General features: G+C 38.1%; 1 protein-coding gene and 1 pseudogene across 1 annotated transcript in view; both read right to left on the bottom strand.

Annotated features, from left to right (window-relative positions):
• Positions 1–81: 81 nt before the first annotated feature.
• LOC124967985 (putative gustatory receptor clone PTE01) lies at positions 82–1,092 on the bottom strand (annotated as a pseudogene).
• Positions 1,093–5,693: 4,601 nt separating this feature from the next.
• LOC124967984 (olfactory receptor 1D4-like) overlaps positions 5,694–16,707 on the bottom strand; it is a 36,614-nt gene continuing 25,600 nt past the window's right edge. Inside the window, exons 3-4 of the mRNA XM_047530399.1 lie at positions 11,897–12,307; positions 5,694–5,726 (exon numbers count right to left, since the gene is read on the bottom strand). Coding sequence (XP_047386355.1) covers positions 5,694–5,726; positions 11,897–12,307 — 444 coding nt within the window. The remainder of the gene's footprint in view (positions 5,727–11,896; positions 12,308–16,707) is intronic.

Genomic DNA, 16,707 nt, shown 5'->3' with positions numbered 1-16,707 from the left:
CACTTGTACAATACAATTATATACGAACCAAAGGAAGTGGTATTCCTGTATAAAATATGGAGTGGAATGAGAGTCTTGCAGTTAAAAGAGTAATTTGACCAAGAGGCTAAGATTTCCAGGTCTAGACGATTGATTCTTCCAGTAGAAACTATGAAAATGAGGGGAGAGATAATGAGATTAGATTACTTGGCTCTGTAGCTTCTTCAGGGCAATTTTAATGTCCCTGTTCCTCAGGCTGTAGATGAAGGGATTCAGCATAGGGATGACCACAGTGTACATCACAGAGAACACAGTGATCTTTCCAGGAGAATTTGACACTGCTGAAGTAAAGTACACTCCAATGGCTATTCCATAAAATAAGCAAACAACTGAGAGGTGAGACCCACAGGTGGAGAAGGCTTTGTACTTCCCACCTGTAGATGGGATCCTCAGAATGGAAGAAACAATTTTATAATAAGAGAAAAATATCCCTGTTAGAGGAAAAAAACCATAAATGGCACCAACAGTATACACAAACATATTTTTGGTAAAGGCATCAATACAGGTAAGCTCCAGGACTTGAGAAGGTTCACAGAAGAAATTAGTGATTTCCACATCCTTGAAATAGGTAAAATATAAGACAATCAAAACGTGCAACTGGGACTCTAAAAGACTGAATAAAAGAGACAGACAAACTGAGAACATACAGAAGTGAGAGTTCATAATGGCTGAGTAATGTAGGGGGTGACAGATGGCCACATACCGGTCATAGGCCATCACAGTCAGAAGCATGTCATCCATACATCCAAAAATGGCAAAAAGAGACATCTTTGTTAGGCAGCCCACATAGGAGATGATTCTGTTGTGAGTTTGGATGTTCATAATCACCTTTGGGACTGTGGTGGAGATAAACCCAATGTCAGCCAAGGACAGGTTGGAGAGGAAGAAGTACATGGGGGTGTGGAGGTGGGAGTCAGAGCTGACAGCCAGCATGATGAGCAGGTTCCCAAGCACTGTGATCAGGTACATGGACAGGAACAGTCCAAAGAGGATGGGCTGCAAGTCGGGGTCCTCTGAGAGCCTCATGAGATGAAATTCTGAGACACCTGTTAGATTTTGTTCTTCCATATTCCTTGTACACCTTTGGTGAAAGAAAAATGATTGAAAAAGAAAACGGTTACTCAGAACTCTATATATTTTGATTCACCCTTGAAATCCATAAACCATTAGCAATATTTCTCAGTTGTAATAAACCCAGTCTTCTTACTTCTCTTTCATTATTGGTTTCAGTGCTATTCACCTCTTTCTATACAGACCTACTTTGTAAATGCTCAACTACACAGGTTTTAAAGATAAAAATAAAAATAAATGTATTTTAAAGATAAAAATACATATCTCAGTGAAATAAAACTTACTCATTAAAGAAAAAGAGAAAAATATTTCTCACTTTTAACCCCAAAAAAGTAGTTTTTAAAAAAAGAAAATTAAAATGCACAAGGACACTTCTCAAAAGAAGAAATACAAATGGGAAAAAAATATGAAAACATGTTCAACATCCCTAGCAATCAGGGAAATGTAAATCAAAACTACATTGAGATTTCATCTTACCCCAGTTAGAATGGCAGCCATCAACCAAATATAAAATTAATAAATAAATGCTGGCAAGGATATGGGTCAAATGGCTCACTCTATGTTGGTGGGACTGAAAATTAGTACAACCACTCTGAAAAGTGGTATGGAGTTCCTCAAAAGACTAGAAATTGAATCACCATAGGACTCAGCTATTCCATTTCTTGGTTTTTATCCAAAAATCTAAAATCAACACATTGTAGTGAAACAGTCACATCAATCTTTACAGCAATTCACAACAGCCAAGCTAAGAACCAGTCCAGGTGCCCATTAACAGATAAATGGGTAAAGACAATGTTGTATATATACACAAAGCAGTTTTACTCAGCCATAAAGAAGAATGAAATTATGATCTTTGCTGCTTCATGGATGGAAACAGAGAACATTATGCTAGGTGAAATAAGCCAGACTCAGAAAGTCAAGAGTCAAATATTTTCTCTCATATGCAGAAACTAGAGCAAAATAAGGGTGAGGAAAAAAAAAAAAAACAGAGGGATTCCTTGGAAATAGAAGGGAGATCAATGGAGTAGAGGAAGAGAACTGAGTGGGAGGAAAGGGAGCTGGAAAAATGGAGGAACTGCAGAATGAATTTGATCAGCTATGCTATGTGGATACATATTCATAAACTGAAAATACCAAAGTGTATTCCACCTTTACGTTAATCCACAAAGCACCAAGTGAAAAAAGTTGATAATGCATCTCTGAAAACATAATGCTCCTGTTTTCTACCAGGTTTTTTCTACTTCCCATGTTTCTGATTTCACTTTCTTGTGAGTGAAATCCTAGCTCACAAATTTTTATATTCAGAAATTATCAGCATAATATTCTCCAATTCCCTTCATTTATCTGCAGATACCATAATATTATTCTTCCTTATGACTCCATAATATTCCATTGTGTATATACACCACAGTTTCTTAATCCGTTCATCTATTGAAGGGCATCTAAGTTTTTTCCACAATCTAGCTATTATGAATTGAGCTGCTATAAACATTGATACAGCTGCATTACCATAGTATGCTAATTTTAAGTTCTTTGAGTATAAAACAATGAGTGGGATAACTGGGTCAAAAGTAGGTCCATTTCAAGTTTTTTGAGTACTCTCCATACTGCTTTCCAGAGTGACTTAAGCCAATCCCAAAAATCGAAGGTGGAATGTTTTCCCTGATAAGTGGATAATGATATATAATGGGTGTGGGGGAGTAGGGGATAAGAATGGAGAAACATTAAGTAGAGGGAAATGAGAGGGAGGGAGTATGAAAAATGGTGAAATGAGACAGACATCATTACCCTATGTATGTGTATGGTGTGAATCTACATTGTGCAAAACCATAGAAATGAAAAGATGTACCCTATTTGTGTACAATGAATCAAAATGCAGTCTGTAAAAAATAAAATAAGATAAAGAAATTATCAGTATAGGCCTGTACATTTGGTGGACTTCAAAGTTTGGTAAGTACTTTAGAGTTGCATGCAGATAACAAATATCATCCCTGATCACATAGGTGGCATTAGGATACGCTGCACCTGTCCTGAGTAGGAATGAAAGCAACACTAGACTATCTCTGCTTTTGAGAATGATTGAGCAGATTGTTAGGAATGGGGAGGAAGGTGGTCAGCGGCAAGCACGTCCTGTCGGGGGGCAAGAAGGCAGGGAGTGCTGTGCTGTTAGTGCCTTTGCTTCCTGGGGGCGCTGTCTGGGGTCTGCGGCCATTCCTCCTATCTAGAGACGGAGCAGCAGGCACCACCCACTACTCTGCTCAGTGATCCACCTGGAGCATGGGCTGGAGGAGCTCAGTGAGCAAGGGCTCTTTTCTGGGGTGACGAGGATGGAAATGACCGGGTGGGTTGTGGGTTGTGCAAGGGACCCCGGCCAGGATTCTTCTGGCAACATGAATTCAGAGAACTCATTTCAGTCAGGTCTTTTCTCTTATCAAACTAACAACTTAGCATGAGTTGCATGAAAAGGTATTCATTCTGTTTCAGTAAATATCCTGGGAGCTCACAACCAAGGGCACACTGTGCACGTGCAACCAAGCGAGCTCTCCAAGCCAAGGATTAGACCTCGCCTGGGAAACCCTCAGAAGGGGCTGGTGTCCTGGAGACTACCCTGCTCATCCTGGATGCTTTGTGGACCTTTGAGAGTGCTCGCCGCTGGCTCTCAGGGACCCATTCTCTGCTGCTGTGGATGAGACGTCTTAGGGAAGTGGAACCAGGGTGGTAAGAAAGGAAGGTTGTTTTTACTGACGGGAGGAAAACTCATTTAATTCAGTAATTGTCAATACAGTTCCAAATCTGTCACATAGTTCTAAAAAATAAACAAAATTTTAAAGTGTGTTTGCTATTACCTTACATTATAACAGCACGATAACAAAATCCCATACCATATTGGCCTGGTAATAAGAGCCCCTGAAAGAGATAACTGATTTGATTATTTTCTTAAATTTTTTCATGGGATAATGGCATATTTCCAATTGCCTGAATAATGTACTTTTAAACTGTCTAGGCCCATGGTTATTTTGTGATTTCCACTGCACTTCAATTTCCTATTCACTTTACATTTGTCACTTGACCCTCTACCTAATTCAAGTTGGAACTGGAATTATTTGCATTTCCCTCTCCTGCATCACACATCTCTACAGTAAGCTACAAAATTACTCTAAATGGATCCTCCTCTCAGGATTCTCACGGCTACTCCCTAACATCAAATTCTTATGCTTTCTATCTTTGGTCACTTTTTGGACAGTAATAGGGATTGAACCCAGGGGTGCTCCACCACTGAGTCACATCCCAGTCCCTTTTATTTCTTATTTTGATACAGGGTCTTTCTAAGGTGCTCAGGGCCTCACGAAGTTGCTGTGGCTGCCCTTGAATTTACAATCCTTTTGCCTCAGCCTCCCAAGTTTCTGGGATGCTCTTGTTTATCTTTTTTTCTTTTAAATCCATTTTTAATTTTTGGTGCATTGTAACTATACATAATAGTGGGAATATTTATGCCATATTCATAAATCTGATTAAGATTATCTCATCAATTTCATTCCCCAGTACCTTTCCATTTCCTTTCCTCTTTTTATTCTAGCCTATTGATCTCCCTTTTATTATTATTATTATTACTTTAATTGGTTCATTATAATAAATATAAGCAGAAGTCATTGTGGTGTATTCACACAAGAGAGCATAATTTGATAGATTTTATTCCCCATTCCCTCCTCTGCTAACTCCCTCATAATCTCCTTCCTTACTCTATTGGTCTCTCTGTTAAGGAAAATGAAACTTTTGATGTAGATGTTTGGCATCTTCACTATCAACAAGTACATAAACTTCAAAGTTACAGCAGCTGATATTCTGTATATTTGCATCCTCCTGACCTCCACAGACTGTCTTGTGCATCCTGCTGATGAGGAAACCATGCTTCCACCAGTCCTTCCATCATCTCTCCTCTCCCTCAGCACTTACTGTGAAAAGTTGCCTCTTTCCTGGGTCATGACCAAGAGCTGAGGACCTAATGCCCCTCCTCTGCCTGGTGTCCACTGAGATCTCAGGCTCTGCAGTCAGAATTGATATGAGTAAGGTGACAGACAGGAGCTTCCTGAGGCAGAAAAGCATGGGAGAGGCAAATGCAGGTATGGGGCCAACTGGACTGGAGGCATCGACTGAACGGCTGGAGGCTCAGGATGGTATTGATTATTATATGACCTTGGAGGCTCCAAGCCCAGAGCTCATAATTAGCCCAATTGGTCCATGTTGGCCAAACCTCCAAGGACTTCCTCATGTTAGTGGAGGAAGTAAGAGAAGAGAAAAAAATGTCCACAGGTTTAGGGCTGTCCTCAGGAGGAAGCTTGTGTGTTCTCTTCACAGGTTTCCCCCTACCCTTTTTTTTTTTTAAGATTCAACTTCTGTTTAATTCAGTTGATTATTGTGCAAAAATATACCTAGCAAAAATTTACCATTTTAACTGTTAATTCACAGATAAGTGGCCTTGACTTCATTCATATTGCTATTTAACCATCGCCAAGATTCATCTCCAGTTACTTTCCATCTGAGTATAATGAAAATTTACACCCCTTTAAATAACTTCCCCTTCCTTATATCTCACATCTCTGGCCATTGCTATTCACCTACAAAACATAAAGAGTAATTAAAGCCGTAAAATTGAAAAGCAATGTGTCCAAAGAGCAGGGATTCAAAGCTAAGTGGTTTTGCTCCCTTTCCCAGTCTGCCCTCCAAGTGAAGCTTTGGTTTCTGAGATTAGATGGTTCTGTGGAGCCTCCTGAGGATATTTCAATGCCTCTGTCATTGAAGGCGTGAAGGGTTCAGCAAGAAGGTGATGACCGTGTCCATCACTGAGGCCACTACTTGGTGTCACAGAGAAAGTGACACAGCTGAACTCCATGAGCCGTTCCAATAGATAGGCAAACAAGTGACCGGCAAGATTCACAGGTAGAAACGGCTTTATCTTTCCAGCTGGTGGTGAGATTCTCCAAAATTTCTTTATTATTTCTTGTACATTTTCTTTATAGTAAAAGAAAAGGAACCTTCAGAGAGGAAGAAAACTGAAGCTGGAAACAACAAAATGCCTGATTATGTTATGGGAGAAGATGTGAGATCAGACAAGATTAAAAAGTTGAGGGGGACACAGAAGAAATTAGAAGTTTTGGCATCTTAAAAAATATGAATTTTAAGAAAATCAAATTGTGCAGCTGGAAATCCAAGGACAGACCACAAAATCATCAAATCTTAGAAAAAACAGAGGCAAGGATTCATGATGACTGAATAATGCAGAGAGTGACAGATGGCCACAAAACAGAGTTCATCACAGTCAGCAGTGTGTCATCCACACTTCCAGAAGTGAGAGGAGAGGCATCTATGTGAGGCAGCCCTCACAGGAGAGGATTCTGCTGAGTTAGGGCATCCACAGTCGTCCTTGAGACTGTGGTGGGGATGAAGCAGATGTCAGGCAAGGACAGGCTGGAGAGGAAGAAGCACATGGGGCGTGGAGGACAGAGTCAGAACTCATGACCAGGATGAAGAGCAGGTTCCTGAGCACCTGACCAGATGTGAGGGTAGGAACAGTTAAAAAAAAAAAAAAAAAAAAGACAATCTCTAGTTCTGGATCTTCTGAAAGAGATTCTGAAGCATGAGAACATTGTAGTTCTCATAGCCTTGACAACTTTCCAAAACAGAAAAGTTGGTAGGAAAATGAAAAAACAAAAATAAAAATAAACCACTCAGAATGCTATGCACATTTTGTATTCAAGTATCCCCAAGTGGAGTGTTCAAAGTTGACATTCAGTTTCCCAAACACTGGGACCAGTTCATGGAAAAATATTTATGTTTTATGCAGTTGTATTTGTAGGAACCCAATACAATCCTAGTAAATTATATATATAGTGAGAAACTCACTTGCTTTTTATGATTTTTCCATTTTTTCTTCTCTATGGCTTTGGAAAAATGCTTCATCTTTTTCTGATCAAAAACCCTCTCATGTACATTTGAGGAAGTTAGCACCAGAAAAGTCCCCAAAACTGATTCTCAAGTCCCACCCATTTTATGCCAATTAGTATATTTTCACATTGATACTTTCTAGCACTTAAATTTCAATTTTCTTATCTCAGCTACAAGAAGGCTACTCTAGGTTATTATTTTTGAATGCACACTATGAGATAATTCAGAAAAAAATAAAAGAGAAAAGTAGAGGAAATAATACATATAAACTTGGGACTTTTGCTCACATCTAAAATGGACATGATAACAGTTTATAGTGCTATTGTAAAACAGTTTTAAATTTTTTGCTGAAATTACATATAGTATGTAATTCTCCTTTATGAATATGTTTACCTGTTAATATTTTTGCTATGGTTTCAATATGTGGTATTCCCCCCAAAACTTATGTGTGAGACAATACAAGAATCTTCAGAGGTGAAATAATTAGATCATGAGAGCTGCAAATGAATCAGTGGGTTAATCCACTTGAATGGAATAACTTTGTAGTAACTGTTGGCAGGTAGGTTGTGGCTGGAGAAAGTAGGTCACGGCGGGTATGACTTTGGGTGTATGTTTTGTCTCTGGTGAGCAGACCTCTCTCTGCTTCCTGGTTGCCATGTCTTGAGCTGCTTTCCTCTGCCATATCCTTCTGCCTTTCTCTTCTGCTTCAACTTGGGCCCAGAAAAATGGAATCATCTGACTGTTGAATGAATCTCTAGAACTAGGGGGCAAAATAAACTTTTCCTCTTCTACATTGTTCTTGTCAGGTGTTTTTGTCACGGTGATAAAAACCTGACTAAAGCAGAAATTGATACTGACAAATGGGTTTGTTGCTATGACTCACCTGACCATGTGGTTCAGAAGTATTTGGAACTGATTTGTGGAAGGAGTTTGGAAAAGCTTGTAGATGCAGAATGGAACATTATGAACAGTTTAATGGGAAATTATAGTGGGAGCTCAGAGATCAGAATGTCAATAGGAAAGACTAAGCTTATGAGGTTTCAGAGGAGAAAGAAGACTATTGGAAATTTGACTAGAGGCCATCCCTGTTACATTCTGGCAAAGAATCTGTCTCTATTTTATCCATGTTCTGACACTTTATATGAGACTGAATTTAGAGGTGATGGACTAAATAATCTGGCAGAGAAAATTTCAAGGAAGTACAGCATTCAGTCTGTGGCATGGATATTGCCATCACTTTTTAACCAAATTTACTCTGATAATCAGGAGTAGAAAGCAGAATGGAAAGATTTGAAAAACTTTTAATTTGGCTAGAAAAGTACATTTAAATCTAGGGCCAAGAAAGTTGTTATTTAAAACATTATGGTCATTAAAGAGATGCTAAGTAGTTTACATAAAGACATTAGGTAAGATGACTTTGAGGGCATCTCAGAAATCAGCCAGACCATACCCATCTCAACCTCATGGATGTAGAAGTAAAATTTTCTTTGTTAAAGACCGTGAAGATACCTTGCTTATAGAGGGGGGGTCCTGGGAAATCATTTCACCATTATCAACCACACAGGCTCTCAGAAGCTGCTGCAATCATGGTCCCAGGAGGTCTGACCACTGCCTGAAAATGGCAGCAGACCTTTGTGTCATCTCCATTTTCCTGGTTCTGCAGGAATGTAGTAGGCTGGCATTTGGGGTCACCAAGGCTTCCACTAAAATTTCAAAGGAAGGACTTGAAGGCTAGACAGAGTGTAGCAGGGCTAGAATTCCTGCAGGCAGCCAGTGAGAGGGCAATAAGTGAAGAAGTGAGAAGGAAGTCAAAGCTCAAGAGGATTAAGAGATGCCAGTAACAGAATATCTGCTCAGAAAAGCTGTAGAAATTAGGCAGAGACAAATCAAGAGAAGCCACGTAGGCTCAACCAGCAAGGCCATACAGGTGGAGATACACAAGTCCTTTGGATAAAACATGATGCCTTGTGCTGCAGACACTGGGCATGGAGCTACAGGACTTGTTGTCCTGCTGGGTTTCAGTCTTACTTTGGTCTCATCCCTTCCTTCTGTGCCCTCCCTTCTGCCTTTTGCAAAGGAAATGTTTACTCTAGGCCACTGTACATTGGATATTTGTAACTCGCTTTTGATCATTACAGGGGCTCAGAGCTAAGAACTGGTCTTGAGTCTCAGGTAAGATTTTGGACTTGGACTTTTGGGCAATGCTGGAACTGTTAAGACTATAGACTAGAAATAGACTAAATGTATTTTGCTTTGTGAAATGGGCATGAGATTTTGGTCGCTGCAGCAGAAAGATGATTAGATTATGAAAGATGAAGCCAAATTGGTGGATTAATCCACGTAAATGGATTAAATGTGTAGTATCTGTAGGCAGGTGGGGTGTGGCTGGAAGAAGTACATCACTAGGGACATGATTTGGTATGTGTATTTCATCCCCAGTGCGTGGACCTCTTTCTGTCTCCTGGCTGTCATATCCTGAGGTGCTTTCCTCTGCCATGCCCTTTTGCCATACACTTCTGCCTCAACTTGGTTCCAGAGAAATGGAGTCAGCCCACCATGAACTGAACCATTGAAACCATGAGCCAAAATAAAGGTTTCCTCCTCTAAGTCATTCTTATCAGGTCTTCTTGTCAGTCATGAAAAGATGACTAAAACAATTTAAAAGTATCAAGATACTTTGTATTAGACCCAAACCAACTTAATCAGAGAATCCTCATGGGATACTCTTGGTGTTTTTTCTACATCAGAGTTGAGATCCATCCATTGCCCCAGGTTCCTATAGGGCACTTGGAAAATGGTTCATTAATATTACCTGCTAGTTTTGTCAACAATACTCATTACACATGTGGGGATTAAACCTAAGGTTCTGTGCCTTCTATGCAAGCTCTTCTCTACAGAGCTGCTCCCCACCTCAGAGCAGGCTTATTTTTACATAGATACATATATGTCCATACTGATTCATGTATCTATAATCATTTTCCTTTGAGACTTACCAAAACACGACTTAAGACTTACCTAACTACACCTATTTCCCCCAAAACGAAGTAGTTTACATAGCCATGTAGATTAAGTCTCTGTGTAAAGCACATGCAACTACTTCAAATGATTTACGTGATGCATAGTGAATCCTGGGGGAGAAATATAATTAAATTAGAGAGTGTATTGTTAAAAAATCTTTTCAAAATCCTTGTGTCTCTTTCCACATCATGCAAATATCTGAAAGTTTCCAGGTAATATGTGCATGTGAGATAAATATTTGAATTCCAATAGTTTATGCAGGTTCCTTTTTATTACTTTTTAAATTATTTATTTATGTTTTACAGACTGCATTTTGATTCATTGTACACAAATGGGGTACATCATTTTGTTTCTATGGTTGTACATGATGTAGATTCATATCATTCATGTAATCATGCATGTACATAGGGTAATGATGTCTGTCTCATTCCACCATTGTTCATACCCCCCTCCCTCTCATTTCCTTCTACATAATCTAAAGCTCCCCTATTCTTCTCTCACTCCCCACACCCCCACTCCCATTATATATCATTCTCCACTTATCAGGGAAAACATTTGGCCTTCAGTTTTTTGGGATTGGCTTGTTTCACTTAGCATGATATTCTCCACTTCCATCCATTTATTTGCAATGCCATGATATTATTATTCTTTATGGCTGAATAATATTTCATTGTGTATATATACCACAGATTTTTTATTCATTCATGTGTTGAAGGACATCTAGGTTGGTTCCACAATCTAGCTATTGTGAACTGATGTGGCTGTGTTATTGTAGTATGCTGATCTTAAATCCTTTGGGTATAAACTGAGGAGTGGGGTAACTGGATCAAAAGGTGGGTCCATTCCAAGTTTTCTGAGGATTCTCCATTCTGCTTTCCAGAGTGGCTGCACCAATTTGCAGCTCTACCAGCAATGTAAAAGTGTGCCTTAATAACAAATATTTGTTTATTGTGGTGAGATATTTCCAACAAAAATTATCATTTTTACCATTTTATGCACACTATTTGGAATATTAAATACACTCACCTTATTGTGCAGCTATCACCAACACCCGTTTCCAGAAATAATTCATCTTTACGAACTGAGACTATACCTATTTTTAAAAACTCCAAATTACTTCCCCTCCCAATTTTTGCAATGATGATAATACTAGGAAATATGACAAGGAAACAAAGTCAGAAAACTACAACAAAAATGAGAGAAAAGAAGAATGTGAGATTTCCAGTTGACATGTTTAGTTTCATTGACTTTTCCAACCTCCATTGCAAACGTATGTCACAGGTCCTAGGATTAGATTAGACTCTTCCTATGTGCAGCCTCCTCAGGGCCCATTTAAAGTCCCTGTTCCTCAGGCTGTAGATGAAGGGATTCAACATGGGGGTGACCACAGTGTACATCACTAAGGTCAATGCACCCTTTCTAGGGGAATGGGACGCAGATGAACCAACGTACACACCAAGCCCTGTTCCATAAAGTAGACAAACAACTGACAGGTGAGACCCAAAATTGGAGAAGGTTTTATGCTTTCTACCATTGGATGGATTTCTAAGAATAGAGGAAATAATTTTATAGTAAGATAAGAGGATCCTGGAGATGGAAAAATTCCCAAGTATGGCACCAATAAAGTACATGACTAAATCATTAGAAAAGGTACCAGAACAGGCAAGACTAAAGAGTCGAGAAGGGTCACAGAAGAAGTTAGCAATTGCCACATCCCTGAAGTAGTTAAATTGTAAGAATATCAAGTTGTGCAGCTGGGATTCCAAAAGACTAAACAAAAAAACCATCAAAACCAAGAAGCCACAGAGACAAGGTTCATACTTACTGGGTAATGCAGGGGGTGACAGATGATCACAAACTGGTCATAGGTCATCACAGTCAGAAGCATATTATCCATATTTCCAAAAAGGATGAAAAAAGACATCTGTGTCAGGCAGCCCTCATAGAAGATGGCACTGCTGTGAGTTTGGATGTCCATCATCATGTTTGGGACTGTGGTAGCAATGAAACAGAGGTCAGTCAAGGACAAGTTGGAGAGGAAGAAGTACATGGGAGTGTGGAGGTGGAAGTCAGAGCTGCCAGCCAGGATGATGAGCAGGTTCCCAAGTACTGTGACCAAGAACATGGACAGGAACAGTCCAAAGAGGATGGGTTGCAGGTCTGGTCCTCTGAGAGTCCCATGAGATAGAATTCCAATATAGATGTAAGGTTTTTGAGTTCTATATTGCTTGAGCACCTTTTGAATTGGAAAAAAATTAAAGGTTTGGAAACGTGATACATATAGGCCAATGACACCACTTTTGTATTTTTAATCCAGCATTTCCCAGGTACAGTTTTCACACCTGAGTTCCCTATGCCTTCAGGTATTTTCTTGTTTGTGATGAACCAGAAGCTCTTAGCACTCTTTTCTGGTTGATATCTGTTTTTTACCTCCTTCTATGCACATCTACCTTACAGAGGCCCAGCTGAGCAATGTTAGAAAGCTAAGATATTAGAGATAAGTTGTCCATGATCATAGTGAAAGACAATCTATTCTTTAAGAGAACATAGAAATAAGAAATATCCTTCCCCTTTTAAGAAAAAGATCATTTTAATTGAAGGTCATTAAAGCAGTAAATATTCCTTATTTTATTTTAAGAAGATGCTACAATTTTCCTTGACTTAGAATGTTTATAAACACTTCATAAGAACTAGGACTGCATTACCTAGACAATAAATTAAAAATTATATTTCATAATCAGAAAGCATTGCTCTGTTCCAATATCCACCCAGAAACTTTCCATTTTTCTTGGGTTTTTCATTACCCTCCTTTTTCTTTATAAATGTCATTTACCTTTTATTTGTTGTTTTTTTAAAAAATTGTTTAAAAATTTGTCTCATTCTGACAAGTGGTTGACACCTAATTTTGATATCAAATGTTGTAGGTAAATGCACATATTAGTAAATGACATCACTGACCTTACAAATATGGCATTAATGTCTTCTGCACCCATCAATGGATATCAAATGTTGAAAAGTGAGAGAATATTTTTAATTTTTTTTTAGGTTTATATGTATCAACCCTATTTATTCCTCATAAAACGTGTGGAAGACATTTATTTCCTCTTGATTTTGAATTCTACAGTAGCCTAGTCTTACAGCTAAATTGGTTTTTGAACAACATAAGTCATTTTATTTACACTGAAAGACTTGTGTAACAGGGTAAAAATCACAAAAAGCATTCTGAGTCCTAACTTTCTCAAAACCAGTTAACTGAATTTCAGGTGGATGTTTCCAGATACATGGGTTGTAATTCTCTCACTTCTGGTACATTATGACACTTCATATTTATTATTTTGGCAGTTCATACCATGAGTTAATTTGGAAAATAAGAAGGAGACAGATGCATGATCCTGTGAACTTGAACCACCAGGCTGAACACTGACTATTGTAAACCCTTGGAGGCTCCCTGCACAGAGCTCATAATTAGCCAAAATGTTCCCTGTTATCTCAATCACTAGGAATGTCCTCATATGAGTGGAGGACAAAGAAGAGGCAGGAATGTGCCCAGACTCTTTTGGTTCTTCTAGTAGTAAGAAAGAATCAAGTGTACTCTTTACTTCTTTAATTCTTTCTTGGTTTATTGTGCATATTCATTACGCAGAACAGTGGGTTTCATACCTTAATGCACAAAAGTTAATTTGGTCAATACTATTCCCCAGATTGTGCCTTCATCTGCTCTTGACACACCTTCCCTGATCCTGTTTGTCTACCTTAATGCTTTTCCTTCTACGTTAATGACATCTTTTCTTCATCTTTTGCCCTCTTGATTCTACATATGAGAGAAATCCTACAACACTCATTTTTCTGTCTGGCTTATTTTGCTTAATATGATACTATCTTCTAAGATATAACTATATTTATGTGGGTTTGTCTCTGTGTCTTCTATTCTGTGCCATTGGTATACCTGTCTATTTTGGTGCCAATACCATGCTGTTTTGCTACTTTTGCTTTGTGGTATAGTTGAAGGTCTGGTATTGTGATATCTCCTGCTTCACTCTTTCTGCTCAGGATTGTTTTGGCTATTCTGGGTCTCATATACTTCCAGATGAATTTCATGATTGCTTTCTCTATTTCTATGGGGAATGTCATTGGAATTTTAATTGGAATTACATTGAATCTCCATACCACCTTTGGTAGTATGGCCATTTTGATAATATTAATTCTGCCTATACAAAAACAGGAAAGATCTTTCCATCTTCTAAGATTTTCTTTAATTTCTTTCTTTAATGTTCTGTAGTTTTCATTCAGAAGTCTTTAACCTCTTTTGTTAGGTTGATTCCCAAGTATTTTATATATTTTTGAGGCAATTCTAAATGGAGTGGTTTCCCTAACTTCTCTTTCAGAGGATTCATAATTTATGAGTAGAAATGCAAAGATGCCAAAAACATTTGCTGGAGAAAAGATAGCTTCTTCAACAAATGGTGCTGGGAAAACTGGAAATCCATATGAAGCAAAATGAAATAAAACCCCTATCTCTCACCCTGCACAAAACTCAACTCAAAGTGAATCAAGGACCTAGGGATTAGACCAGGACCCTGCACCAAATAGAAGGAAAAGTAGGACCAAAACTTCCTCAGATTGGACAAGACTTCCGTAACTAGACTCCCAGAGCACAAGAAATTAAAGCAAGAATCATTAAATGAGATGGATTCAAACCAAAAAGCTTTTTCTCAGCAAAGGAAACAGTCAATAATGTGAAGTGAGAGCCTACGGAGTGGGAGAAAATCTTTTCCACACATACATCAGACAGAGAACTAATCTCTAAAATTTGTAAAGAACTCAAAAACTCAACACCAAAAATGCAAAGAACCCAACCAATAAATGGGCCAAGGAACTGAACAGACACCTCACAGAAGAGGATCTACAAGTCAACAAATGTATGGAAAAATTCTTCACTCTAACAGTTAGAGAAATGCAAACCAAAACCATGCTAAGGTTTCATCTCACTGCAATTAGAATGACTATTTTCAAGAAATAGGTGTTGGCATGGATGTAGAAAAAAAGGCACACTCGTACATTCTGGTGGAGTGGCAAATTGGTGCAGCCACTCTGGAAAGCAGTGTGGAGATTCCCCAGAAAACTTGGAATGGAACCATTTGACCCAGTTATTGCACTCTTTAGTTTATACCCAAAGGACTTAAAATCAGCATACTACAGTGACAGAGCTACATCAATGTTTACAGCAGCTCAATTCACAATAGCTAGATTGTGGAACCAACCTAGATGCCCTTTGGTAGGTGAATTGATAAAGAAACACTTGGTATACATACACAATGGAATATTATTCAGCCACAAAGAAGAATAAAATTATGGTATTTGCAGGTAAATGGATAGAGTTGAAGAATATCATGCTAATTGAAATAAGCTGATCCCCAGAACCCAAAGACTGAATGTTTTCTCTGATAAGTGGATGCTGATTCGCAGGTGTGGGGATAAGAGAATGGAGGAAATCTGGATTGGGTAGAGGGAAATGAGTGGGGGAGGAAGCAGGGAAAGGAAAGATAGTGAAATGAAACAAATATCATTAACCTATGTACATGTATGATTACATAAATGGTGTGAATCTATATCATGTACAACCATAGAAATCAAAAGTTGTATCTCATTTGTTGTACAATGAATCAAACTACAGTCTGTAAAAATAAAAATAAATAAATTTTTTTAAAAATACGATACTATCTAGTTCCATCCACTTTTCTGCAAATGACATATTTTCATTCTTCTTTATGAGTGAATGCAACTTCAATCTGTGTATGCAAACATATGTATGTATGTATTATATGCACATATATCACTATATATGTGTACATATTTATATATATTATATTTTCTGTATCCATTCATATGTTGAGGGCCATCTAGGCTTATTCCATAACTTGGATATTATAAATTATGCTACAAATATTCGCTTCTTTCATGTACTTAATTAAAAATTTTTTTTGTTCTAATTAGTTGTACATGACAGTAGAATGCATTTATATATTTAAATACATCATACATAAATGAAGTGTAATATCTCATATTTCTGATTATACAAATTGTAGAAACACATCGTTCATGCAGTCATATATGTACATAAGGTAATAATGTCTGTTTCACTCTACTGTTATTCCTAGCCTATAACTCTTCCCCTCCCTTCACTTGCCTGTAACTGATATAAAGTAATTCTATTCTCCTCTATTCCCCTGGCCTTATTGTGAATTAGCATCCACATATCAGAGAATGTTTTTTGGACTTATTTCACTTAACATGATAGTCTCTACCTTAATCCATTTACCAGAAAATGGTAGAATTTCATTCTCTTCTGCACCTGAGTAATTTTCCATCATATATAAATATGATATACACCACTATATGTATATATATATATATCACATTTTATTTATCAATTCATCTGTTGAAGGGCATCTAGGTTGGTTCCACAGCTTAACAATTGTGAATTGATCTGCTTCAAACATTGATGTGACTGTATCACTGTAATAAGCTGATTTTAAATCCTTTGGGTATAAATGAATGAGTGAGATAACTCGTTCAAATGGTGGTTGCATTCCAAGTTTTCTAAGGAATCTCCATACTTCTTTCCAGAGTGGCTGC

The sequence above is a fragment of the Sciurus carolinensis genome, chromosome 17 (assembly GCF_902686445.1).
Source record: "Sciurus carolinensis chromosome 17, mSciCar1.2, whole genome shotgun sequence".
Classification (NCBI taxonomy): Eukaryota; Metazoa; Chordata; class Mammalia; order Rodentia; family Sciuridae; genus Sciurus; species Sciurus carolinensis.
The sequence above is the reverse complement of the archived record's forward strand: the minus strand, read 5'-3'. Positions and strand labels throughout refer to the sequence as shown.